Source organism: Lonchura striata, chromosome 3 (genome assembly GCF_050655825.1).
Source record: "Lonchura striata isolate lonStrDom1 chromosome 3, ASM5065582v1, whole genome shotgun sequence".
NCBI lineage: Eukaryota > Metazoa > Chordata > Aves > Passeriformes > Estrildidae > Lonchura > Lonchura striata.
The window spans coordinates 106821601-106849522 of NC_140705.1; the positions used below are offsets into that span (position 1 = coordinate 106821601).

Here is a 27922-nt window from a genome sequence, read left to right on the forward strand (position 1 = left end):
TTTATGGCCACAAACAGGCTGCAAGGACCAACTTTGCAGCCAGCCCTCAGCCCTGCTGCTGCTTTTGGTCCTCTGGTAAGAAATGTTTTCTAACCTCCTCCCTCCTACCTAACAAGGGGCACCTGAAGCTCATGGAGAACAGCTGGAAGAGGTTGGGCCCAAACACGAAGAAAGGGGGAGGGAGGGAATCAGAGCAGCTTTGCTAAGGGACCCCCCTCCTTCCCAAAGCACAAAGGCTCCCAACCAGGAAATGGCACCTTCTCTGTCCAGCCACTCTCTCTCTTGGCTCCAGGAGCAGTTACAGTCAAAGAAGTTTTGCTTCCTGGGCAACAATCACTGCCAAGGTTATTTTAAACAAAAGGACCAATAATAATCATAGAAAAGAAAAAAAGAAAATTAAAATTCAACTCCAGTAGAAAAATAATTTAATAAAGGGATAAGTTTCAAGAAAATATCTGTATAGTAACAACATTTTAAGTAAAATGTCCACAAAAATATACATGTCTAATGTGATTATACATTAAGTTTTCCAACAGGTCCTGTTTTACACTTGGTTCAGTCCATGTAGGTTTTCATCTAGGAAAAGCCTTCACTGCTACCAGCCTTCCTGGGACAGATCAGTTTGCACAACAGAATCATACGAGAAATGTTTTCTAACTCATTGTAAGCTCATACAAATAAACTTTAGAGGTGGTAACAGTCCAGAACAGATCAGGTCATACCATATAGTTTAAAAAAAAGTGAATACAAACAAGCAAAGTGAAAGTCAGCTGCCCAAGGGACACTGTCAGGTAGAAACATCAGCCCTACAATACACACCACACAACACTGACACAGCTGGAAAAGGAGGGGCATGAAGGGAAGAAGGGCAAGAGGGAGGGAAAAATACCAGGAGGATGATTCCCAGGAATTGTGGGACTACTAACAAGGGGGCTATAGAAAGGCTAGGGAAAAGCACACGTGACCAACATATATCTAAAAACTGGACAATTTTGTAACATAGAAGATAAGTTAACTACAGGAGTATGAAAAGGAATCAGTGGAGATTGTTTATTTCTTATTTTTCCAAATGGCTACTGAGCTGTAGAAATAACAGGTCTGTTCCAAAAAGCCCTCAACAAATAGTGCTAATTCAGTCGAACCAGAGAGAAAAACTGGTTACAGAGAGATGCAAGAGTACAGCAGAAAGTAAAGAAATCGTGTTCCACCAGCAGAGGACAGGAACGCAACGCTGAAGGGGAGATGCCAAACAAGAGAGATCAATGTTGTCACTGGGAGAGGTACAATGCCACAAAAAAAAAATCAAACCAAAGGGAACAAAACAAAAACCCCATCCCACAGAAAGAAAATGGAAAATGGCTAAAGAAATAAAAGAACACACACTTTCCAAAAGATTTTTTGTTTTATAATCAAATTTCTTTTACATAGACAACTGAAACACACCAATATTTTGTGCGAAAAATATTTTTAAATAAACTTTGCTTGTTCTAGTTTTTTGTACATTCTGATATACATATGTAACAAGGTTTATGGCACTGTAACCAGGATCAAAATCATATAAAGGAACGAAATAATTGCTTTCATTTATCCTTTCTGAACCAAGCTGGCTGCTGTTGCACTATTAGACTTTAAAAATTATTACCTTATTATTAGTGGGCAGCCAACTCTTAATTGGTTTGAACACTCAAAACAAACCCCAAATTATTATTGCACAAGAAGCCAGTGAAGGCATATGGCATAGAATGATCGAAGTCCCTTACTGTTAAAACCTAACACCCCAAAATAGAAAAATAGAACTGGAACATGAAACACACCAAATAAACTTTGTTTTCTTCTTTAGTTTGAGTCAGGAGTGTGAAAAGTGCCTCGCAGACTTTTAAGCTGCTTTGATTTCCTTTGCATCGGTGAGCATTTTGCTAGGTTATCTTTAGCAAAGCCTTTGCAGAATGAAGGCCCTTCTGTTTCAGGGAGATTTTTTTCTGCTTTGTTTTGGCTATTTGTGTTTCGTCTTCAACTTAGGTTTCTTCAGTCTATGAACCTGCACAGACTACTTAGTCATAAACTCTACAAGTAGCCGGAGAGGAGGGAAAAATAAAAATTGAAAGAAAAAAAGCCCAACATTTCTTCTTCTTCTTGTTTTTATTTTAAATAGTACTCCTTTTGCACTGAAGCCTCTCTGCTCTGCTGGTGTCTGAGAAGGAAATCACAACAGCATCCCAAACCCAGCAAAGTTCTTGGATCTTTTAAAAACCTTTCCTTACAAAAAAAGGTTTTTATTCACAAAAAGTTTGCCACAAAACTCCCGTTTGAAAGCTAAAAAGAAAACCCCACAACCCACCCATCACTGCCCCAAATCAGGTGAAGAACAGGTTTGCCCCCTCGCAGCTTGGCCGTCACACGACAGTCTCGACACCGACCAGCTTTGGTGTGAGGATTCGCGGGGTGACTCCATTGTTCAGGTCTTCTTCAAACTCCAGTAACTGCCCCATAAAGTTAAGGTTGGGGGAAATAATTGGTCGTTTGCCTTTGACAAATTTATAGGCATCCGTCATGGTCATGCGTGTGTGCTTCATTAGGTACGCGATAACGATGGTGGCAGATCTGGAGACACCGGCCTGGCAGTGGATGAGGAGACCTTTCCCACACTGATGAGCTTCCTCTGCGAATGAGACAGACAGAAGAAAGTAAGATTCTTGCCAGCTGGTAAATTAGAACAAGCTCAGTGCAATTAAGAGTAACTTAATGTGAGAAGTCCCTTGATTTGATTACAAGCACAGCGGTGTCTCTTCCCCTTCCCCTCCAGCACATCTTCCCCCGAGGTTTCAGAGCTACTGAATGTGAAACCCCCGGTCCAGTCTGACACTGAAAGTCCTCACATCCACTCTCTACTCCTTATTAGTAGAACCGTGCATTGAGAGATGCTGCTTCACTGCCAGGGAGCATTTTGTGAGGAGGACAAGGTCCACGATGAAGAATCTCAGGCTCCATTTCCACCTCAGCTGCAGCCCCGCTGCATTATGTCAGCATCTCAACCTCCCTGTTTTTCAGAGCAGGGAATCACTTCTAGAGACCAGGTACTTTCAGACTGAATTCATAACAATACATTTGTTTCAAAGCCCTCTTAAGCTTTACAAAGATACTCCTGAAATGAGCTTTGGCAGGGGTCTCTGCTGTAGTGCCTCTGCAAAAAGAGGAGCTGGATACACACACACCCCCACCCCAAGATTCATCCCTCAGAGGGAGGCACCCTAGGCAGCATCTGGTGGGGGACAGAGTCCTTCTAACCACATGCTAGCAGGACATGAGAGAAGAGAGTCACTACCATACCATCCTCATCTGTCACAGCTTGCTTTTAAAACAGGAGATGGAACTTTCAGGAAGTAACACTTCAAACTACTTCTTTTGTTTCAATCCGCAGGAGGAACACGAATTTAGTTTGCAGGTTTTGGCATGAATCCAACCCCACCAAGACTACAGTTCAACCACCCCACATGTTTAACCTGTACTGTGAAAGCATAAATGAAGCCAACTTCCCTCTAGACATTTTTGCCAGTTAGTATTTCAGAAAGCTGAAACTCTCTAACGCATTTTGACACACATTCCCAGAGAGTTTCTGATGATTTCACTTCCTATGGCTTTAGTCTTAGCTAAACCTAGGGTTGGTTGTGGTTTTTTGAAGACATATTTAAAGAAACATAGGCCAACAATCTGCCGTTTAAACATTTCCAAAGCTCTTCTCACATGCAATTTAAAGTTTACCCTGAGGAAGGGAAAGCTTTGACCAGTTACTTCCTCAGCTGGCTAATTTGAGACAGAAGAAAAATTCTCAATGGAGAAAATATTTGTTTATTAAAACAAAGACAGACCCTCAAGCTGTAATTATTAAAAAGGAAGTAAAATGAGTTTTGAAACGCTTTCTAAACCTTTCCAGAGCAAAGCTGCTTTCTCTGCTCTTGGTAAGGTCACAAGTCAAACACTATCTTTCAGTGGTTTTGAGAACTCTAATCCTGCCATTCACAAGAGTGAGGGGAGCAGAAATGAGCAGAAATCTCGCTCTTCTACCTCAGAATGTCCTCAATGGAGCTTCACAGTCTCTTTACCTAAGCTTAGCCTATTTCATCTCCCCATCTTGTTGAACTCAAAGTTTAAGGTTTTACTGGATTTCTGGATACAACTATTTTCCCAGAGGATCAAAGCAAGTTTTCCTTTTCCCTGCCCTTCACCCAAACAAGTGTTCACCTTCCCAGGCACACAGTAACCAGCAGCTTGGGGAGCTGACAGCACTATCGGAACCACTGGGACTGGGTTAGGAACACGAGGGAAAATTTGAGTTAGAGATCCTTTGGTCCTTCACACTGTAGAAGACAAGCCCAAAGGCCCAGAGGGGTAAAACTCACCTGAACTGCAGCATAAGCAGAGATTTCTCTATTCACTTCACTACAGCAGCATGGCTGCAGAGAGCACAGGCACCAGATCCACACCACGACCCTCTGCCAAGGCGAGGCTGAGGAGCCGTCTGCTTCCGAGCTGCCAGCCCTGCCTGGCACGCAGCAGGGGCAGATGGGCTCACAGCAACCTGCTGAGCCTGGCACCCAGTCCCAAAGCTGGGGCCAAATCCTTGCTGAGCCTGAGTGCACCTGAGTGCAGAACCAGCACAAGGGAGGGCAGGGAGGAACACGGCTCTGCACCCACTCCAGTACGGGGTCAATCAAGGCCCTACGCTGCGGTGCACACACAAGCACACTTCTTCCTTTGTCTAGTACTCCTCCATCAAGCCTGAAGTATTGGTAAAGAAATTAGCTCAGTCTCAGCACAAGAAAATAGAATTTTATATCAGTGGTTCCTCTGGCATATTTCAGAAAACCTCTCAGGACACATACTTGTCCTAGGGAAGCACCTATACTATGCTACAAAAGCAGTGTCCACAAAGACATCTAGAAGGGCAAGGAAAGGTCCTCAAAAGCTTTCAGTACCACATGCTGAAGTCTTCTCTGACCAGCCCTGTTTGAAGTGCCCATCTGGCTTTAGCCTGGCTGAGCATGGCCCCAGACCTGGCTGAGGGCTGTGTTGATTGTAATGAGGTAAAGAACAACACTGCTGGGTCACTACTTCAGCAATCTCCACAAGCTCCATGTCCATGGTGAACTCTCTCACACAGCCTACAGGGTTTAGAGGCTTATTAATGCAAGTTTTCATCACTGTCCACTCCACCACACATACACTCTGAAGCTACAAATCTAATGGTGGAACAAGCCAAGTGTGAAAAGTTTGTCAGTTTTAGCAAAGACTGAGACACCATTAAGAATAGTCTCTATGAAAAGCTGGCTGGAAGCCATTGTTTGGAAACTAGGAATGCAAAGGAATCAAAAAGGGAGGATGACGAAAGTCTCAATTTTGTGGGGTTTCCTGAATTTAGAAGCCTGGAGGTAGGTGTTACTATCACTGGATAAAAATGGTAACCTCGGGCTACTTAACCGGATGTGCCAGAGATGAGAAAGGACAGAAATATGAGGTGCTCAGCGTTTCTGACAGCCCAAACTAAAGGAAATATGGCCTTAACCAGCCTTCAGAGTTGTTGGCAAAGCATAAAGTTCAGTCTAAATTGTTATAACGGGTAAAAATAATAACAATAAAAAACCAAAACAAACAAGAATATTTCCAGGCAAGGGTAATTACCAATGAACTCAAAAGCCTCTTCAAAATACTGCCTGAGATTCTGCTTGTTGCTGTCAGTGGCCGGGAGCCGCTTGTAGTTGAACATGCCTTTTTCGTAATGGTACAGGGGCAGGTGGGTGGTCACGTTGATGACGTAGCCGATGTTCATCCTCTGCATTTTCTCCAAGTCCTGAGCATCGTGCTCATTTCCGAGGAAGAGGAAGGGCAGGATGGGGGTGAGCTCAGCGTTCTCAATGTCTGGCGTGGTGGGGATGGACTGAGGTAGCACGGGGGGCACAGCGGAGGCGCCGCCCCCTCCTCCCCCCTCGGGGCACTCTTGCAGCTGGAGGGAGTTGTCGCAGAGGTTTTCGTGGTTCTGCTTGAAACCACTGAGTCCTCCTGGGAAGAGAGACCAAGCAGATACTATGGTTAGACACCCCAAGATTTCTTCAGAGCACACAGTGGGGCCACAAGGGCTGGAGCTGGCTCTACTGTCCCCACCACCACTGTAACAGCGTCGCTGGGCTGTCAACAGCAAGGGTGGCATGAATCAGCAGCAGGCATTGTCCTCCCTCTGCCAAGGAACAGGCTCACAGACAAACACGCCTCTGTGCAACACCAGCCTGCTGGGGCTGCCTCACCTACCGCCCCATGTGACAAGGAAGGTGTTTTGTCAAGAAAGAAAACATCACCAAAACTAGGGGCCAAGGAACTATCAGCACACTAGGCCAGAGCAGCAAGCCAGCTGGGACAGTCTTAGCTTTACCTGCCTTTAGCAGCCCTGCAGGGCATCCCCCCACCCAAGAGCTCTGAGGAGGATGGGAGCAGCTCACCCGGCATCGCTCCAGGGAACAGCACGTACCCGTCTGAGCGCCCAAACAAAAGAAAACCACTCCTTGTAACCCAACAGCAACCCAGGTGCTTGCCTAACATGTGGCAAACAGCTCTCCTTTTGCTGCCCGGCCACCTGAAAATATCTAGCAAGAGTTATTTTTAGGACATTAAAATGGATTGGGAAATGGATCTGAGGGGGGAGGGGAAGAAGTCACTTTTTCAGTGAAGGAATCTCATGCCTTCGCTGCTCTATTGCTGGCTTTTTCAATAACCATTTCCCTCCCTTTTTATTTTTTTTGAGGAGGGCGGCTTCGCAGAGCTGGAGCAAGCAAAGCAGCCCTTCTTTCTACACCTCACTCCGCGCTGACATCAGCGGCAGGCTCCCCACCTGCCCGGTTTCCATGGCGATCCCACAAAGCACACAATGACATCAGCTGGCATGACATCAGCTCTTTGAGTGCAAACAATGCAAGCAGCACTGCTCTGTGCGAGGCGTTCCTGGGAGCCGCTGATGTAATGCTAACAGGTGGCTCCTCCGAAAGAAAAAGGCGGAAAGGGGAGAAACGCAGGGATGCGTCCCCCCCACCTCACACACGCTGCTGTTGTACCGGGATACTTGGAGCCATCCTCAGCATCAACATGAGCCAAGTGCTCAGGCTTAACTGCACTTTGTTAACTGCAAGCCAAAAAAAACCCAGGAGTGGGGAGAGCGACCCTGAAGTTACTAGAAAGAGCCACACTAGCCAAAATAAATGTGGAATGCCACCCTCCCAATGATGCTATTTAAAAAGAAAAGAAAATAAAAGAGAGGCTATTTGTCTCTTCCTTGCTCTTTCACAGTGATCCAGTGAAGGTTTCAAAGTGACACAAAATGTGCTGCCACTCGGGCTCTGGATCAGACACAGCAAAGAGTTTTTCAATACCTACTGTTGAGGGCTGCAATTCAAATGTCCAATGCAAGTGTCTGTGACACATCAGTGCCCTGTGCTGTATTCCAAGGGCACGAGGCACCCAGACTAGGTTACAAAACCATCTGAGCCCCTGTAATGAAAGTGCCCTTTTCCACATCCAAACTCATGTCCTTCACACACCGCTAGTAACGTAATTTCCCTGAAATCCTTGAAGTGCCTACAAAATGCAGAATATTTCCCCTGCCTCAAAAATGTGCTTGTCTTCAGCTATTTCTGCTGTTTACAGGACACCGAGCAAACAGATTTGCCTTAAAGATCTCTAGTCTCAAAGTTGTTACAACAGGAGATCAGGATAGAAGGAAGAGAGAGCAAGGACAAAAATCTGAGCTCAAATACACCACTTCAACAGGGCCTGAAAAGTCTTCTCAGTCCACTCAAGAAAACAAAGAAGATGATAGTCCCCAAGCTGAAGATGTCCAAAGTCTCATCTAAACCAACAACACCAGCCTACAGTCTAGGCTAAAGGCTAAACCCTAACCCACATTTCCATCTTTCTGAATGGGCAAGCAGTAATCCATTCAGCTTGAATATTGATGTTTAAACAATAGCCACAGCATGCTGAGATTCTCAAGAAAACCCCTGAAAAAGTTGTTTTAGTGGCCCCAGAGCCAATGCCCATTTTCCACCTCTTCTGCTGACTTCTGGGAATAAGCAGCCCCAGGTGGAGGTAGGACCCCAGTGGTTCATCACTCAGGTGGGGACACACTGATGGTGTGGCAGACATCATCTTGCTTCACCACCTGCCTTGTAAGATGCAGCAGAATATCTGAACAAAGGATGGGAAAATAAAAATACAATACGTGGAAGATGCTGCATTGAGGGGACTAGCCAGGCATATAATACTTCAGTCACAATTTTTTTACAGATATTTGCCTGTGTCCCCATTTCTTATGTCGGTTCACATCCCCCACTCTCCTTGTTCACCTCCTCATGTGAGAGTTAAAAAGTCAGTTCAAGCAATATTTAAAGCAACTCTCAGAGTAAATGTTCCTGAAAGAACATATTACTGGCTCAGACATGTCAGCAAGGGAGGACTGGACAAGAACACTGGTACCCAGGAAAAGATGCAGCAAGATGCAGTCATGGCAGGAAGCTGAACCCTAACCCAACAGCAGGAGCTTAGCTTGGATCTGTGCTGCCATATGAGTCATGCAGGTCCCAAAAAAGGACCCAGACACCTCCTGAGTGCTGTTCCATTCTCAACACACACGATCCTTGCACAAACTGATTTATGAGGCACTAGAGTAATTTAAGTGGAGCTCAAGCATACATAATGCTCAGGCTTTTCTTAAGTTTGAGACTACTTCCCAAAACAAGTCCAAGCAAAGTAATAGTGATCAATCAGAAAGAGAGGGATGAATTTTCCACATGAAGCTAAATACACATACAAAGTACTCAAATGCATCTGTATTTCCTTGGCAAGCAGCTGATATTTCAGTTAATTTCTACCCTTCATTTAGGAAGGGTAGAAAAGGTGGGAGAGAAGAGGCTGTACACCCACACCAGGGGCCAACAAAAAGCTTTTGCAAGCCTGGTCTAAGAGCTGATTCATTAGACTCAGTTAGATGCAAGACATCACTGCTACTGACTACAACTCCAGACCACAAGGAAGCTCAAGGCAAGGATGCAGAAACGCCACCTGGGGTTGTAACAAAAGCTGTTTTGTGGTCAGCCCTGCCCAGGCCTTTCCAAACCTGGGGAATGAAGGAAACATTACAGAGGGCAGTAACAGCACCTGTAGCCAAGAAGCACAACTTAGCAGAAGCCTCTCACTAGTACGGAAGATGTATTTTAAAAGCAGCTTTTCAGATGCTGTTTGCAATATGGGAAAAGCCTTCATCATATAGAGACAACCTAAGTAGAGAGGCAATATAATATATCCACCAAGAAAGCCCATGGGAATGCATGGCAGTGCTGTTGGAACCACAGCCATGGAGCCTAGATTGCCACCTTCAGTGGCAAACCAAAATGCCAGCAGGCAGATGAGCCACTGATGGATGTCCACTTCAACAGACTGTCCTGCCTGCAGCCCATCTCTCCTGGCTCTAAACACTCCACAGAACTTGTAATGACCAAAGCATGGGGAAGTATGCCCAGCCAGTATGATGCAGCCTGTGCATGGGCACAGACAACATCCCAAGTGCTTTTCCTCTGTCCCAGAATGGCTGCTGGGCGGGTGTTCAGAGGGCTGAATCTACCCAAACCTAGACAGAGATGGACATAAAAGGACACTCAGCACTCTGGGGAACCTGAGGTATTTCTTCCATGAGGAAATCAATCAATGAAGCAGAACCCATGCTGGCAGATGGCCTTGAGTGGTATTTAGCAGAATACAACAGAGCACCAAAGGCTCTTTGCTCACCACTGATGCAAGACCCAGGCTGCAGAACCATTCTTGCAGTTGTAACTGCATGACATTTTCCAACGTCCTGCCCTGCCAGAACAGTTAGTAAGTGACAACAGACTTTGGACTGTCTAAGATCTCAAAACATCTTGGGAAGTTTTAAGTCAGTACCATACATGCTCCAGCTATTCCCACTCATTTGTTCAAATTCTCTGCAGCCATCTGCCCATAAACATCTCACTTAATGCTCCTCAAACTCCCCCACCAGGCAGCACCCAAGCAGCAGCTGCACACAGATTTCCCAGTCCAAAGCCACCCAGGAGCTCACACCAGCACTGCAAGACCAGGTGAGCAGCTGAACAGCAGCCAAAGCAGCTCTGAACAAATAAAAAAAAGACAAGAAGCAAGGTGCTGGCATAAAAGTCATGCTTAACACAGTATCTGTCATTTGCCATCAAAAGAGGGCAAATACGATGCAAAACAGGCACAAAAGGTACAGCAAGAATGATGTTGCCAGCTTTTTATGAAAAACTATGGCCTTGCAATAGCATAATCTTCAAAGAAATCCAGAAAAACAAACCTTACCTGCACAAATCTATAAAAGTGGATTGGCTGTTTGGAGATTTGTTTGTTTTGTTTGAGGGGATTTTTTTTTGTTTGTTTGTACCATTGCAGCTTTTTAGGTTAGGGTTTTTTGTTGTTTGTTGTTCAAGAATATTGAGATTTTAAGTACAAGGAGTACAGTAACACCTGTCCTCACCCTCTGTCTCTCTTTTGGCATCTCCTTCAGCCACCACTGCTGCTCTCTGGCTGTGTGACTATATGCAAACTAGGATTTGGGTTCACAGTATGCTTTGGCACATTTGCAATATGTTTCCTATCTGGAAACAGGATCTTACCCCATAGTTAAGGGAGTGAATGACCTTGTTCCCTCTCAGAGAACTTAGAGAGAGGCAGCTACAGTGAAATACCCTCACCAGAAGGCAACACCTTTGCATTACCTCATTGGTGTGGATATACTTTGTTCTGAGCGTGGCAGGTACTGGGTGTTCCCGCTCCCACTGCAAACAGGAACATTTATACATGACAGACTGCAGATGTGGGAGCCACATTTAGACTAAGCACATGGTCTGGGGAGACAACCAGACCTTTTATACAGATTTCAAAGCTGTCCAGGCCGATTTCTGGATCTGCTCATCCTCGATTACAATACCACAAAGCCATCTCAGAAAAAAAAAAAAAGTAAAAAGAAAAAAAAAAAAGAAAAGCAATGCACACACAAGCACAAGAAGAACAGAAATCCTGGGACACTGGGAAGTGTCAGCAGAAGAGATGCTCGAGGTGTAAATTCCCCTCCTCTCGCGTTGCTGGGCTCCTGTGGGGTGCACAGCAGAGGATCTGGCGATACCACAGCTCTGGTCACCACAAGCTTCAGTCACTCAGGAATGAAGCCAAGCTTTAAAACACCCACTCAGCATGTGCCCTGTCAGTACCACCACAGCAAACCCGGTAGCAGTGTTTGAGTGAGTTTAGGGCTGAAATGTCACAGGGAGCATTTGGGGTGCAGGACAGAGACACTCAGACGATTGGTGTGTATCTGTTTAAGACGATGCTTTGAATTTGTGCAAGTACAGCCTGTTCCTTTAAACCTGTGACCTCATTTATTTACATTACTGCAGAAAAGCACTGCCAGAAGCAACAGCTGATGACAGTCTCATGTATTTTTCCACTAAGACAACAATTAAACTGCTCCTGTGTTATTAATGAACAGATGACTTTGTGTCAAGTTGATTCAAAGCACAGGATGCCTCAAGGTTAAGCAAACGTGACTCCAGCATGTAAAAATAGAAGTCAGGTATTGTCCAGATGCCTCACCCACCCAGTGCTCTCCTCCTTCCTCAGCCTCCTGGGCGGGAGCACCCAGGTCTCATGGCCACCCCCACCATGCTGCCACCAGTGTCTAGAGGTCCTGCTGCAGGGTGGCACCCTGGTGCTAAGCCACCATCACTGCAATGCCACCATGCAGGCTGCTCCTGTACCATGGGCCTTCTACCAAGAGACATGCTGCTGCACAGGCTGAAGCAGAATTCTGCCATTATAAGCCAAATCCCCTCCCAGGATATGGACAACAACCTAGACCATCTCTTCATACCACCAACACAACTATGGCTGCAGGTGTAGGTCTGCTGAGCACCAAGGACACTGTCAGGGTGGGCATGGAGGCACTGGGGTTGCACCCATTGGGCACAGGAGCTAAGATCACCTTGCAGTAGAAGATGCAGCCATCACACTTGCTCACAGATATTGCTGGAGTGATTTTATTTACAACAAAGATGGTTCCTGGTATGTCCTGGGAATTATGCTCTGTTCATCCTGAGGCACTGAAAGAAGGGATGCTCAGATCTCCTGAACAATACAAGACACACACTTTCCTTGCCCAAGCAGGGCTCTGCTTCCCAGACTTCTCCTAGAGCAATGGGGACAATCCAAGCAGATCAGTGTAGGAGTGTTCTTACTCTCCAAGCAGATGGCATCTTCTCACCACAGCTACAGCTGAGCAGTGCTCAAGGGCTGCCCTCACTGCTGCAGCAACCTTGACATGGCTGGAAATAGTGTATTTGCCCACACAGCAGGAAGGACAACTACCTTCTATCCACAGGGGTGGGGACTTCTGGACCACACTCAGCCAGATGACATTACTGAGGAGCTCACCTGTCAGTGGGATGGCCCAAGGAAATGCTGCCATGGGGCTTTCCCCATCACCCGCACAGCATTCAGCACCAGCTGTGCTGCGAAAGATTAAGCTTTGAGCAAACATAAAAAAGAAAAAGTAAACAGCACACACAAAGAACAGCTTCCACCTCGATACACTCAATCTAATCTAGTCTCCCCCTCAAACTGAGCTGCCAACAGCACTTCAAAAAAGAAAAAAAAAAAAAAAAAAAAAAAAAAAAAAAAAAAGGCAAAACTTTGCATTCTGAAGAACTTGCAAGGTCAGTTTTTTTCCATGTGGGAACTATCCTGAGAGGTCAGTTTGTACACAAATTCTGGCCTAGAGGAGTCACAAGCACATCCTTGACACAATGGCTTTGAGGTCCCTTTAGAAGTCAAGAGTGTGACGCCAGATGAAGAGGAAAGGCTTCCCCTCAGCACTGAGGGACGTGCGCACACGTTTGCATGTCATTTCTAATTTTATCTCACTATGGTTCACACCCCTCGCCACAGCACATCCTCTCCCACTGGCTTTTGAGGTCCTTGGCTTCATCCATTTTTATTTTTTTCCTCTGACACGAGGCACAGCAAAGCTGGCTCTCCTAGGGTCACATTCTGGGGAGGCAGGCACAAAGTCATCCAAAGCCCCTTCCCCTGCCAGGCTGTGCCAGACTTGCCAGCTCTGCCCAGCTCCATTTTCGGCTCCTCCCATCCCACCACCACCCCCCCATTTTCAACCACACCATCACCCCCCAGGAGCCTCCCACACCTCAACACATGACTTGCTTTTTTCCACCATCAGCTTTCACCCCTTCATTTTTCCTCTTCTCATGACTTCTAGATCATCTAAATTCATTCCAATTAGAAAGAAACAATCTTTCTTCCTTGACCTGTCATTAGAAAACCTTTCTTGGATTTCAGTTTAATTCTTCTTTTTCTTCTTTATAATATTTTTGTCTTAAATTTAGGGTTTTTTTCGCAGACCCTGGACACCCATGCAAACCCACACATCCCATCCATATCATCCCTTTACTTGTCAGCTTTCCCAAGAGATGCTGCTAACCTCTGGGCTCATCAGCCTGTCCAGAAGCTACCCTGACTACTTTGGGACCACCTCTCTGTATTCAAGACAGTGGTTCCAGCTTGTAACTGGAAATCTGCCCTATGCTATGGGAGTGCTGACTCTGCTTATTTCAAAATGAAAACTCAAGTACTCACGGGAAAATAAGCCAGCATCCTTCAAAGCACTGTGTTATCCTTGGGGAGCGATCAGGAAGGTGAAAGAGAAGAAGGCCTGCTCTGAATTTTGGTACAAGGACTAAACTATACAAGAATGTGAATAGGAATAAGGCAAGAAACCCCACATCCCAAACATACTATGGAGACGACTCTGCAGCCACCAAAGAGGACTGGACTCTCCCTGGAGGGCAAACGTTTATAGCAGAAACTCAAAATTAGTCACATTACAACTTCTCATGGCAAAAGTATGTGTTCCCATGGGGATGCAGGCTAACATGAAGTCCAATTAAATAATCACTGGAAATGTCAGAGTAAACCCTGAAGGAATACATACTTCTACTGTGAAATGCTCCCACTGGAAATCATATTAACAAAAAGGTCATCAAGAAATGCTAAAGCTATGTACAAAGGAGGCAGGGGAAGTGAGGGGGGAGGGAACAGAAACTATTTTAATGCAATAACATACCACAAATGGTTTTATATTGACAAAGAGCTATGGGTCTGCTCTCCCAGACAGAGGTAGAGCTGAGCAGATTTACCCAGAACAGCAAGTTTCATTTGTTTTTTCAATCTATTACCAGTTTCCTCGCTGGCCAGCACCATATGCATCTCTCAAGCAAGTGGCTTGGAAAGAAGCAGCACAGGACAGGATTTGGGCAGCTGTGGCTCAGCACGCCTGAGGAGGGAGAAGGGTCCCAGCCCTGTGTCAGACATCCATAATCCCGGCTGCGGAGGAGCGAACCTTTCTGTTTAATCTGCGTGCTTTAGAGAACACTGACATTTTCATGCTTCAGCCATCCATTTCTTCTCTTTCCCCTTTTAAGGGCAACCTCTCCAGGACAGTTTCTTTCTAAAGAGAGAACAGGCTGCTTTGTTTCTCCTGAGGATAACACAAGCTCTTTTCCAGTCCAAGCCACTGCTCCTCTACATCAGAACACCAGTACCATGCACTTTAATAAAAAAGGAAAACAGGGTGCTGTTATACCACACCCCGATTTGGGAGTACCATCCATTCCCGATGAAATTAAACTCTTTTTAGACAAAAAGGGTTCTACCTTTTTAACTAGAAATAACAATATCTGGCTCTGATTTGACATATTCCACAAAGTATTCCAAAGCACATGAAGGAAAAACAGAGAAAGCAAAAGATGCTGTCTTGACATATCCCAGTGTGTCACAGTCCAAAATAAAAGCAGCAGACTACTGGAACTAGCATGGTGCATGCCAGCCCCCCACTCTGACACAAGCTTCAGGGCCAGCTCTGCTGGCACATATAACCCAGTCTAAATGGTCAAGGAACCAACGCTAGCCCCCAAAAACCCCTCAGGCAAAGAGAAAGTTGACCCACATTGCATCCATATTTTTCAGACTCAAGGCAAGAAGGAAGCAGGGAGAGGGGGAAGAGAAAAAGATATATTTACAGAATCCAGAGCTAAACAGCAATAAAACAAGGAATATCTCCAGCTCGTTGAAAATCAACCCTTGTGTCCAAATAAAATAACTCCTTGTCTCCACTAATATTTCCCAGGAAACATAAGAACTCTGTTATCTCTCAACAGAGATACTGCTCTGCCTTTCTGGACTAACAAACACCTATGAATTTAAGATTAATTTGATTTTAAACAATTGGAGTTATCCTGTACCTAAAATATGCCAGCAAATTTTAAACATCAGAAAAAGTCTCATTCTTAGCTCTCAGCTACTGGACAGGCAGACTCCCATTACCTTAACAGAGAACAAGAAGAATTAAGACCCAGCATCAACACAGTGCATGTCAACTGCTCCAACAATAGCTTTTGCTTTAAAACATTAGTGTTCAACTGCTTATATAAGGCTTAATATCATATTTTGGCATAATGAACTGGAGACAACCAATTTGATATTAAAGAAGCTTGCAAGTTATCTTCTATTTTCCAAGTCTCTTTAAGCCATTGTAAAAAAAAATAAAATAAAATATATGATAATTCATGTGCAGACAAGGAGTAACATTTGTTCTTCTTTTTATTACTTTTAATTAGAAGCAGCTCTTCTCTATTGCAGTGAATCAAGTGGGAATTTATCCAGGCTTGCTGTAGACTTTTTAAAGCTAGGGCATAGTAAAGAGTTGGAGCCAATATGTTCACATCTCTATTATTATTCTCACATGCACACAAAGCAGCATTTAACCCTGGCAGGAGCAGTGGCTCCCAAGCCCTCCCACCCAGTAGGAGCATTCCTGTGGCTCCAGCAGCAGGTAATGATAGATTTACAGCTCCCTCCCAGCTCCACCACCCCAGACCCTCCAGAGGGGACAGCCCAGTGCAGAAGCTTCCACTGATGGAGCTGGGGGTGGGTGTAGCTGAGACAGACAAAGAGTGGCACTGCCCCAGGCAGCAGCAAACAAAAGCTCATTCCTTCAAGTCAGAGGGACCAGGTAGCATCTGGACCTACAAGGTCCCAGATGCTCCCTGCAGACTGGCCAATTTGGGTCCCTCTGCACCCACTCTCGTGGGACAGGCTCACTGAAACTGAGTGCCAGGATGATCTCAGAAGCTTGTGACCCTTCCTGATCTCACTCTCTTTACTGGGAGCAGAGCATTCCTTTGAAAAGGAGGTCACTCCCTCACCCAAGCAGAGAAACACATGAAGATGAACCTCAACTGATATAAAAGAAAACACCCAGAAGCAAATCAGAGCCTAAAGCTTAGCAAAAATGCACTATTAAGGGAAGAGGGTGCTCCTAAATCCATATTCCACTTTCTGCAGCAGGCAGCTGTGTTGTCCCAGGGCACCACTGTGACCATGGATGGAACATGGGTCAAACACACTTAACACCAACAGCAACAAGAGGGATAAGCTCTGTGTAACAAACGGTACAAGGGCATTAAAAAAATAAAAAAATCAACCAATCAAAAAAAACCTGACAAAAAAAAAAAAGCCAAAACAAAAAAAACCCCAACTTAGATGAAAAGAACTTCTCTACACCTCATGGTAAGTCTGTCGTTTGGGCTTAGTCAGAGCTCCCCTGGCCACGAGACTGCCCTGCTATCCAGGCCCAGATTTATCCCTCTAGTCCAGTTCCTCCCTTTTTATACCACATGGTGGACTGTCTTGCTTCTCCATCTCTCCTCCTTTCCTTCCAGCCCCAAAATCCTGCTCCAGAACTAGGTCAGAGACCACCTCCTGGTAGGACATGGGCCCATGAGGAATCAACATCTTTCTAAGCAGCAGAGGACGCACCAAAAACAACCTTCAGAGTGCTCCTGGATGTGAGGCTGCCTTCACCATAGATATCAACTTAAGCAAAGAGTTTCCTGTACTAAAAAGTCACAAGGTGTTTAAACAGAACGAAACAACAAAATCCCCAAGTTTCACGACTGAAGTGCAGCACATTCATCACCTCACTGTGCAGGGACCATGTGCACCCCTGGACTTTCCAGCTGCAGAAGCACGTCCCCTGCACCCCTCGTGCCTCCTGCCCCAGCAGTCCCCATCCTGCCCTGCCACAGGCTGGCCTGACTGGCCCAGCCAGGACTGGTGGCCAAACCCAAGGGAGCTAGTGCACATTTCAGCTTTCCCACAGCCCAAAACATTCAATGGATCAAGAGCAGGTGAAAGGTCTGCCAGAGGAAGCTGAAGCAAATGCAATGTTCAAGACAGCACCTTGATCCAGGCTCCTCTCAGTGGGACTCTTTGCAGCCTTTACTTTCCCATGAGGCAGGAAAAGGTGACATCCATGATATATACACTGCTCTTCTTTAAGCCCCAGCTTACCAAACACCTTTGTGATAACAAATTAACTTTTACAATAGAGAGGTGTGTCTATAGGACACGTGAAAGCACGATGCAAGCCACCTGCTATTTGCAAGGTAAAGAAGGTTTATTTTCTGACTCTTCATTTTTATACTTTTCCAAAGGTGACAGTGGATTGGAGAGTGAATGGGCCACCTCTCCAAAGACATTGGACAAACCACTAGTACATTAAGTGTCTCCACCCCCATGAAGGAATGCAAAACAATATGTTGTTTATAGAAATTGTGTGGGAAAGTTTTTTAACAAAATGTAAACTCAGAAGGCTTTAGAAAATCTTAAGAATCAGGGCAACAGAGGTGTTTGAAAAACTTCTAAAGACTGATTCAGGTGAAAAGTTAGAATCAAAGCTTCAGAAAAACAGCTGCTCCCAGTAATTCAGGTCAGCCTTGTGATTTCTGTAGCCAGCACTCTCCCAGGCCCCCCAGAGACTTCCCAAAAAGGCCAAAGCACCACATATAATGTTATCTCACACAGAGAGGGACACTGCATTAGGTTATCTTCAGATTGCCATAATCTATTTCTTTAAACAGCATGACTTCTATAGCCCTGCATGCTGATACTGAATATTTGAGAGGTGCTTCCCTTCCAGCTGTCTGGTGAAATTGCAAAGCAGGGAAATGTTGAGATGTTTGCATGCTGCTTTTATTTATGACATTTCTTCAGATTTGAGTCGCTTGCATAAATAACAAGCCCTAACTATAATGGGGCTTTTCACAGAATAAAGAGTCATAGCCTAAAGACAAGGGATGAGCCCCCATTTCAAACACATCATAAAGCCAAGGCAATCTCATTAAAAACTTTTGTGCTCATAAGTGTGTAAACTTTGGCTGCTGCTTTGGAAGCAAGCCACACATATATAGGTCTAATTTTTTTTTTTTTTAAATAGTTCATCTGTATTAATTAAGATGCAGACCATTCAAACTTCAAACACAGCTACCCTTCCATCCTGCACCTCTCCAAAAGGTTGTGTTCACCTCAAGAAAAAAAAAAAAAGCCAGAAACAGAGGAGCTCACCGTCCTAGAAAGATTTCAGTAGAGGAATTTCTCACCTCTGGCAGGGCAAGGGTAAGGGCAGCACATGAGGCATTCAGCTAATTATAACCCAACATCTACCTACCAGGAACATCACAGGGAATGTTACCCCAGTTTACACAGAACTGAAACCAGATTTGTCTTTACAAGCATCAGAGAGGTTTGCCTAATGTAACATTTTGCTTAACTCTTACTTCATAATTCTAAGGGTATAAGAAACTGAGGAGCCAAAAACGGGGAGGCGGGGAGAAGGACTCCTTTCTGTTCCTCCCTTTCCAAGGCAGTGACATTGCTCTCTTCCCAAGGACAGTTAAAATGTGATAGGCACCATGCAAGCCAGCACAGCAAACTCGCAGGTGCTGTAATCTGGGAGAAAATGCCACATTTACCATTAATGGTGAAGAGGCAAAGTGTAGAGATACCTCTCCTCTGCAGAAGTATGCCCTCAAAATATGACAAAGACCCTGGTCTCCAGCCATACCATCATCCCAGTTTATGTATATATGCAAAAGGTAACGACACATACAACCAATTTTCTAGTGTGATGGCCAAGAAGATTATTTATTCCAGTAGAAAGATAATTTAAGCACCAGCAATCAGAGCCTGAACACTGACGGTGAAATCTCAGCCCTGACAGAGCTAGCAGAAGCTTTTCCCCCAGTGACTGATAGGGCCAGCTCTCCTCTGCAGCACAGAGGGAAAATATTTTATTTTTAAATGTTAAGTAACTCATGTGAAACGTCCAGTGTTTTTAAAACTACACGTTTCCCTATTACAACCATGACCTAATACTTATTCAGTGGAGATCTCTGGTGGAAATAAGTGCCAGGCACATGTTTTGTTGGTCAGCTGGATTTGTTGACCATTACATCAAGTTTTACTTTCAAATACACTTGTGCAGTGTAATCCAATTAGTGTTTAAAGCAACACTGACACTGTTGAATTCTATAATTAATGAAAGTAATAATTAATGTATTTGTACAGGTTATGACCAGGTCAGGTATTTCAAAGGCAGCTGATCACAGTATTTATATGAATACAAGAGAACATAAAGCAAGTAATTATTCCTTTTGTAAGGATCTCAGTCCCTCTGTAGTTGTTTCAGCTTTGCTGATATGTGACTCTAGTGTGGTAAGAGATCTGAAACTATTCTTAGACCATAGCAGAAAGTATGAAGTGGTTTCTTGGCAGGTCTTGCACTCCCCACTATAATGAGAGCAAGTCACTTCGTTTATTTCCCCGTCAGATGAGCAGAGAGAAGACTGAAAGCCAGAGCATAAATAAGCTCCTCAGCCTGTGAACAAGAACAAAGAAGGAACCAGGTTTTGTGAAGGAACCAGATGGCTCCTCCCCACCTCCTTTCCAGAAGTCCAGCTATGAGTTTACAGCATATAGTGAGATATAAAAAAAAAAAAAAAAAAAAAAAAGCCAAATCAATTTATTAATTTTTTCACCTCTGCTTTTGAATTCCATTGCTTCCTTGAAGTCAAACACAGAAGCCTTTACAAACTAAACACAAGACTTAAGCAGGTTCACACTGCTCCTGCTGCTGGGTTGGGAGGGAAGAGGAAGAACAGCAGGATGGAGATAATGCCACTGGACCCTGGTTAGGGAGACAAGGGCAACTCCCTTTGTGTTAAAAGCTGCAAAGATGTGCTGGCATAGATACTTCAATTTTTCCATTTCTTTTCCTTTGTAGATTGAATTTAGCTTGTGAAGAAAAAAGCTGAACTCCAAGCCTAAATGTTTCAGTCATGGAAAAAGACTACTTTTCATCTGAATGCAAATTAATTTCCCACTTTCCATTTTTAGGTCCCAGTAGCAAACTCAAGCACACAAGCCCCCAGGACTCCAGGTTACTTTTGTCATGAGCTGAGGTGCTCAGGGAAGGCAGAGATGCCTCACTGTTGGGTTTGAAGGAGGGAAAGGGGTACACAAGGAGAGCCAGGGCTGCTGACCCAGCCTGGGGTCACAGCACCACGCTCTTCCCCTCCCCAAATTCAGCTTTGACACTGGCCTCAAGCAGAAGGGACACTGGGCTGATATCACTGGCTTTGCCCCCTCTCCATTCCAATGCTAAGGAAAAAAAAATTATAAAAGAAAAAAGCACCCACAAAAAGCGAGGCCTTTTGAGTTCAGCAAACATGGAATACCATGGTCATAAGGTGTTGGGGGAAATATGACTTCTTCCTATTTTGTTTATAAAACAGACAGAGCAGCAGCTTCAGCCAGAACAGCTCAGGCTGCTACGGCCCGTGTAGCAGGACTGTGAAATACAGGATTCTTATGGGTTTATTTTTTGTAAAAACAGAGGATTTATGCCCGTCTCAGGTGTTGCCGTGCCTTGTGGCAAAAGAAATAAGCAAGTCTTTCTTAAGAGCTTAAATCAAAATTATGCATATGTTACATTTATGACCAAAAAAATGTTAAAGGAAGTAGCAAGGAGAGGCACGGATAGAAAGGGAGGAACTGAAGTCTTAAAATCTTCCATGCCACAGCATACACGAAACCCTCTCCTGTCACAGCGCTAGTTTATACATTGGTCTGCTACATTAAAAATAAACCAGACCACCTCTTTTTAACTCGTGCCTAATAAGGGCGCACCATACATACATTTATCTATAGATCATGGCCCGGCCTTGGAAAACAGCAGAGGGTTTTCTGTGCTGCTTAAAAAGCCTGGGGCACCTCTGTGCCGCTGTCAGGCAGAGCTGTAACCCCAGCCCCGGCGGTGGCGAGGGGACCGAGCCCGGGATGCGGCAGCGAGCCCCGGGAGCGGAGCGGGGCCGCGGTGCCCGGGCAGCACCAAACATGGAGAAGGCGGCACCGCACCGGGCACGGCGACTTGGACAGCCCGGCTAGCAACCAGTGTTTGCAAACACAGCACGGCCATCAGATGGGCCGGCAATAAATTAGGGCCGGGCGGGGGAGAGAGAGGAGTCGCTCAAAGGAACAGACCTGGGCAAAGAGGGCTCCCCCGGCACCCCCAGTTTCGTTTAGCGCCTGAACACGGGGATGGGGATGCGCCAGCGCCGGGGCGCCCACAGCGCGACGGAAAAAACGCTGTCAAATGAAACGAAATAATGAGTGCTTCCAGCGCCACTCCCCCAGCTCGGAAACTTAGCCACAGCCTTCCCAAATGCTGCTTTATCCCATGCTCAACTCCATCCGACCCCAGCTGGAGCCCCACTTCAAAGAACGGAGGGGAGTTAGGGTGATGGGGGAGCTCCGCACTACAGGCACCCCGAGGCGAGGTCTGCTCCACAGCCCAGCTCATCACTACATGCAAAAAGCAAAGGATTTGGGCTTTCTGTCTCCTGGCACACTTCCAGATCTCTTGACAGGCCAGCTTGGGGAGGAGATTTCTGCTAAGCAGGGCTTTGAGGTAACATTTCTCAGTGTCTGGAAACCAAAAACGGTCCAAGGACTGCCACGAGCATCTGGTTAAAACCAGAGCAGCACACAGAGCTGGAAGGTGGAAGAAGGGGCTGCCACAACCTGACCACGGGGCCCTAGGGCTCCACGCTGCCCAATTGCTGCTCTGCAGCTTCATCTCAGCCATGAGCTCACCCCAGGTACTGAAAAAGTACCAGCGTGAGGTTCAGAGAAGCTACAGTGTTTTCAGAGAAACACAAGAACACCTTCAGCACACCACTTCTCGAAAGGTAAGAAGGCTTGCAGACTACAACCATATATCCAGCTACAAAGGCTGTACAACAGAAGGATTACCACCAGAAAGGCAGGACCTCAGTGGCAGCCTCACATTGCCAAACGCCTCATCTCCTTCTTCCACAGATGAAGGACATCATCATGACCCCAGAGACTCAATAAAAGCATACTGGGATCCTGCAGCAAGTATGAATACAAGCCCAGCATGACCACACTCTTGCCAGGAGCAAGGGGACAGTTCAACAATTTCAAGCTTCCACAAGATACACAGAAAAGTATCTCACAGGATCCCTAGGTCCTACAAAGCCATGGAAGTCAGCTGAGGAAAAGGGATAAAGTACCAGCCCGCTCCATTCTCCTGCCACACTGTGCAGGTTGGAAGTAGCAAGCTGCACAGAAAAATTAAGCACATTAAATACATACAATATGAGCTAAGCAGCAAATCCTTCCATAGTTTCCCAGTGCCACAGCCAATCTTTGCCAACCATGCCTCCGAATGGCATAAGCACCCAGGGGAAAGGAAATTTAATCTAGAGAGCAGCATTGTTATAAATAGGATCTCGAGAATAAAGTGAAGAAAGGGAAGTGTCCTTGGATGATGCCTTAATTGGTGGGGCTCATCTCCACCAAAGCATTAAGGGATAAACCAAATTCCATATTAAAACAGGAGCCTTTACAGGAAAGCCATATACATACATCAGCACTCACACAGAAACACACCACTTTCAAATCACTTTTTAAACAAATAATCTCCCTCTGTCCATTATTCTGGCCCCGTATCACCAGAACAAGGCTTGATTGCTCCTCAAGTTTTGCTGACTGGCCCATGACACAATGCCTCAGACCAATTGACCTCCCTCATCTGTCCTGCCCCCTCCTTCTACTCTCCCACTGTCCACCTTCAGCACCTATGAGTCCAGTTTTACATGGACTAAAACAGGGCTGCTAAGCTAAAAGAGAAGTATCCCCTGCTGGACCTCTGCTCTTTGGGTTATAAATACTCAGAATAAGCACTGGGGGAAATTCTTTGTCTGCACAGCCAGACACCAGGAAGCACATTTCCTCCTCCTTCCACTTCTCACCCCTCCTGCTACTCAAGGACAACATCCAGAGAAAAGCAAGCATCTCTCTGCTACCAGCTCCATGATTTGTCCATGGAAGGCATTTGCTTTGCCACTGGTAACTTGAAGCACACAGGACTTCCTAGAGATAAATAGATGCTTTCAAGATGCCACTATCAGCAGAGAGCACACACTGCAAAGCAAACCAACACACTGTGTCTGGGCAATGAGAAGAATTACCTTTAAGGACTAGGGGCTCCTTGCCTTCTCGCTTGAGTGACTCCAGCACTATGTGGAGTGGCTGGGAAGGCATCACCCTGCTTGGCTCATTGGTATTCTCATCATAAACTACGATTTCTTTGGAAAAGATTCTCTTGAAGGAGTCCTTGCCTTCCCGGCAGGAGATCAAGTCCAAGACGGTGATCTTGCCCTGCTGGAGCCTTCTCCGGCTGATCTTGTCAGAACAGTTAATGTGGACAGCCCCTTGAATGTGGCTCTTATTATACTCCATGAAGGGCCTGCAGTCAATGATGACAGGCCCTTGGTTCTGTTGGTGGCTCTTGCTGCATTTGGTCATCTTCTTGGCCAGATCATTGGGGTAGATGATTTTGATGCTGGCGAGTTGCTTGGCGCTGCCCGAGACAGGGCTCCCCACTCCGCCCAGCGGGCTCAGGCTGCCGGCGTTCTCATTGCTGTTGACCATTTGGTTGGCAGGGCAGGCGGGGGAGGCTCCGGCGTGGGTGCTGCTGGTGCTCGCTTGAGTTTGGGCCTGAGTGTCCTTGTCGTACGTTGCCACAGTGCAGCAACTGGCACTGCTGCATCCACAACTCAGGGAGCGTGCAGAGCCGTTGGATGAGGGCATATACGTGAGATTAGCAGTCTTTAGGGACACGACAGCTGCGCCGAGCAGACTGGAGTGGCTCTCACCAGCAGAAGAGGCAGATTCAAGGAAGCTAGAGTCTAAACACAGGTTGAGATCCTGAGGTCTCACTGGCCTCGAAAGTGCCACTACTACCCTGTCGTCTAAAGGAGATGGAGGCATGAGGAGGCTGAGCACTAGCAAGTTAAGAAGAACTCAAGATCACCCTGAAAAAGGAAAAGAAGGGAAAGAAGAAAAAAGGTGATGAAAACAGATCATGAAATCACGTAAACCTACAGATCCAACAACTTATTTTGCCGACACCCATTATCCCTAACCTAACAACCCCTTCTGACAGTTACCAGCTCACAGTAGCTGCTAAAAGCCCTTTTCAGGGCTGCAGAGAATACTTCAGCTATCTGCATGTGCGCCCATGGCACACAGAACCCACATGAGCAGCCTGGACTGTACAGTGACACCCAGGGATGGCATTTAGCTACATGCAGACGGTACTGAGCTATTCTGAAACCCCAGGCTGCAAGGCTCACCACTGATAATGACAAGAGGCACGTTCCCTTATCCCGTTGCTCACTGAAAAGGAAGCAACTACTGGGCTGAGTCTACTACAGGGAGGAACGTGTAAGAGCTGAATAGCTGAATGTGTCAGGGGTGATATGCAACTTTTCCAGCAGGCTGGAATAAAATTAGCCTGTGAATAAATTTTCTGAGACAGTTACAAACTTGAACACGTAAGGCTAAACAAAAAAATACCCAGAAGAAAACAAAAAAATTAGTTTTGAGAGATCCTTTTAAGCGTGCACCTTGCACTTCCCTCCCCCTGTCAGAGGTGAATCCAGTCTCAGTTAAACCCCTAGTTCCAGGCTCGGGAAAGCTGCTGTTCTCCAGCAGTTCGTGAGGCAAGTTCCCTGCTTTCCAATACATTTCACAGCTTCTTCAAAGAGTGGTCCCCTCTGCCCCAGTCAAGGTCACTGCCTGCCCCACCTTTGACTTCCCATTTGCTAGGACGCAGCATGCAGGATTAGAATCCCCCCTCGGCAGTCAAGGAAGACCGCAAAGAGGAAAATATCCGAAGCCGGCCCTGACAGCCCTCCACCAGCAACTTCGGGAGCAGCCGCAGCTCCCTCTGAAAAACCCATCCCAGCACCAACTTCACCAACTCCACCAAGCCCCGCAGCGGGGCGAGCACTCGCAGCTCCCGTTTGCCGCCCCGGCTGGCTCTGCACCGGGCCGGTCAGGAGATGCCCATCCCGAACAGGGGGCGGCCGGGGGGCACCGCCACCGCCAGCAGCCACCGCTCTGCGGAACGAACCCGCGGAACGAACCCGCGGAACGAACCCGCGGCACCTCCGGAGCGCACAAAGCGCCGGGGCACGGCGGAGGCGCCGCGGCCGGCGGAGCGGGGCCAGCGGCGGCTCGCTCGGGAGGCTTTCCCAGCCCGTTCTTTTCCCAACCCGCCCCTCGCCCTATTTTAGGCTCAGAACTAGGATAAGGACGCCCCGAGCGCCTTCGCCTGACGCAGTTAAAATTTTAAAATAAACGAGGGAGGCAACCCAGTTCCCCCAGCGAGGGAAAACAACGAAAGAGCCCGCGAAAAGCGGGAAACTGAAGTTTTGCTCCCGAGCGCGGGGAGCCGGGGCTGCCGCCCATCGCGCGGCGGGCCGGGCCGGGCCGGCGCTCCCCGCCGCGGCAGCCCCTGCGCGGGCTCCCGCGGCCGCGGGCCCCCGCTCCGCGCCGTGCCCCCGCTCAGCGGCCCGGCTGTCCCGCACTCACCGGCGCGTCGCGGTCCGGCCCGGTGCGCGGAGGTGGCGGCGGCCGCCGCGGGAGGAGCCGCTGGAGCCGCTGCGAGTCGCGCCCGCTGCCCCGCGCGCCGCCCGCCCCGCGCTCCGCGCGCCGCCCGCACCATCCTCGTTACTTTCCCTTTTGCTACCGCGTAAATGTACGGCCCGGCGGGGGCGGGGCCCGCAACGACGGGCGGCCGCGCCGGCCAATCGCAGCGCGGGGGGCGGCCCGGAGGCGGGGCGGTGACGTAATCGGCAGCCAATGGGGAGGGCGCGGCGACGGCCCCGCGCCCCGGGGCAGCCGCTGCTCCCCGCGGACGGGCGGGGGCGGCCCCGCGGCAGCGCCCCCACAGCGCGGGCAGAGCCCCCTCAGGACGGGCAGAGCCCCCTCAGGGCGGGCAGCAACCCCCGGCAGCACGAGCAGAGCCCGGGAGCGCCCCGCGTCCGGCCGCGGCACCAGCCACGGGGCCCAGCAGAGCGTCGGCCCCGCTCCCGGAGCGCGGCGGCACCGGGCAGTGCTGCCCGTCCGCCCCAGCCCCGCCGCGGGAGGCTCGGCAGTGGACGAGCGGCGCCAACCCGAGAGGATGCTGCTCAGCGGCTTTTCCAAGCAGTCCTTCCCTGTCAGAAAGGAGCCCGCACGAGGTACTTGGGAGCAGGAAAAGCCAGCAGACACATCTCCTCCTGGGTCAGTCCATCACGCATCAAGCCAGCAAGGCAGAAACAGGGAAAGTGGCATCTCCAGAATGATGCTCCCTACCAATCCACCTGACCACGGGAGCACTGGAGAGTTTCATCTAGAGCCCAGCACTGAGCTACAGCAGGAAGGGTAAAGTTGGAGCAGATAAGAACAAGCCCACACTTAATTTCTTGAGAGTAGAACAGTCATTTCCCCACCCAAAATCAGTAAATCACAGGGAGGGCAGGAGATGTGTCCTACACTGCTCAGAGACAGCCAGGCCTGGAGGTCCCTGCCTGCCTGACCCCCAGATGCTCCGTGCTATGGAAACTCAGAACCCAGCTTTGGCACATTCTCCAGTAAAGATCCTGAATGTTCAGATTAGACTGGGCTCTCCCCCAGTCTAGTCAGTGCAAAAAGGAAAGCAGCACACTTTGGAGCACAAGATTTTAAGGATAAGCATGAATCCCTTTCATCCTTTCTGTCAGAGGCTGACATGGGCAAAGTAATGAGCTCTCACCCTTCCTATGTGAGCACTACAAGGTGAGAACTGATTTTCAAGCCACAGGGATCAGCTCATCACACACACTAGAAGAGTACCTGGCAGCAGCATGGGATTTCTGCACCCCTTCCTTCCTCACTGTGCAACCTGTTTACACATTTCCTGGTTCAGCAACCACATTTCATCATGTACCAGTCCATCAATCCACCAAGTCAGCAACAGGGAAAGCGGCATCTCCAGAGCAATGCATCCTCCCGTGTCCTTCCTAACCATGGGAGTGACAAAGTGTTTCACCTACAGCCGGGAATGCCAACCAAGCTTTGGGCTACAGGAGGAAAGATGAAGTTAGAGCTGGTAAGAAGTTGTCAGCATGATAAGATTGAATCTAAATTAGCCCCCAGCCCTCAAAGATTTTGGTTCTGGGATGTATGTGGATAATTAATTTTTCAACTGGGATTTTCTAGTTGTAACCACCAATCCAACTGGGTCTATTGCAAAAAAAAAAAAAAAAAAAAAAAAAAAAAAAAGTATATAAAATGCAGTGATATCATCATCCAGCAACTCAGTTTAAAAAAAATTTGAAAAAAGAGAGCAAGATTTTAGAAGCACTGAAGACTTGATTTTTTTTTTTTTTTTATTAATAGTTCTAAGGTAAACAGCAAATCCTTTTCCTCACAGCCATTCTTTCAAAAATCAGTCGCTTCCCCTAAATGTTCCTTGTAGGACAGCAACTCATCCAGCACAAACTCAGGCTTTTGGTTTCCAGTGTTGTGATAC

The 27922-nt window shown here is 47.1% G+C and overlaps 1 protein-coding gene across 1 annotated transcript; it reads right to left on the minus strand.

The window, feature by feature from the left end:
- Nucleotides 1–408: 408 nt before the first annotated feature.
- On the minus strand, nucleotides 409–26117 carry DUSP10 (dual specificity phosphatase 10). The gene is made up of 4 exons (XM_021552493.3): nucleotides 25960–26117; nucleotides 23550–24395; nucleotides 5677–6054; nucleotides 409–2659 (listed from the first exon to the last, which is right to left on the minus strand). The coding sequence occupies exons 2-4, from the start codon at nucleotides 24349–24351 to the stop codon at nucleotides 2394–2396; spliced, it is 1446 nt and encodes a 481-aa protein (XP_021408168.1). The 5' UTR covers nucleotides 24352–24395; nucleotides 25960–26117; the 3' UTR covers nucleotides 409–2393.
- Nucleotides 26118–27922: the final 1805 nt, after the last annotated feature.

Coding starts and splice junctions, on each gene's coding strand:
- DUSP10 (XM_021552493.3), bottom strand. CDS start 24,351: ATGCCTCCATCTCCTTTAGACGACAGGGTAGTAGTGGCACTTTCGAGG. Junction 6,055..23,549: donor GGAGCCCCTAGTCCTTAAAG/GTAATTCTTCTC, acceptor CTCTCTTCCCAG/GAGGACTCAGTGGTTTCAAG. Junction 2,660..5,676: donor AGAGGCTTTTGAGTTCATTG/GTAATTACCCTT, acceptor TCTCATTCGCAG/AGGAAGCTCATCAGTGTGGG.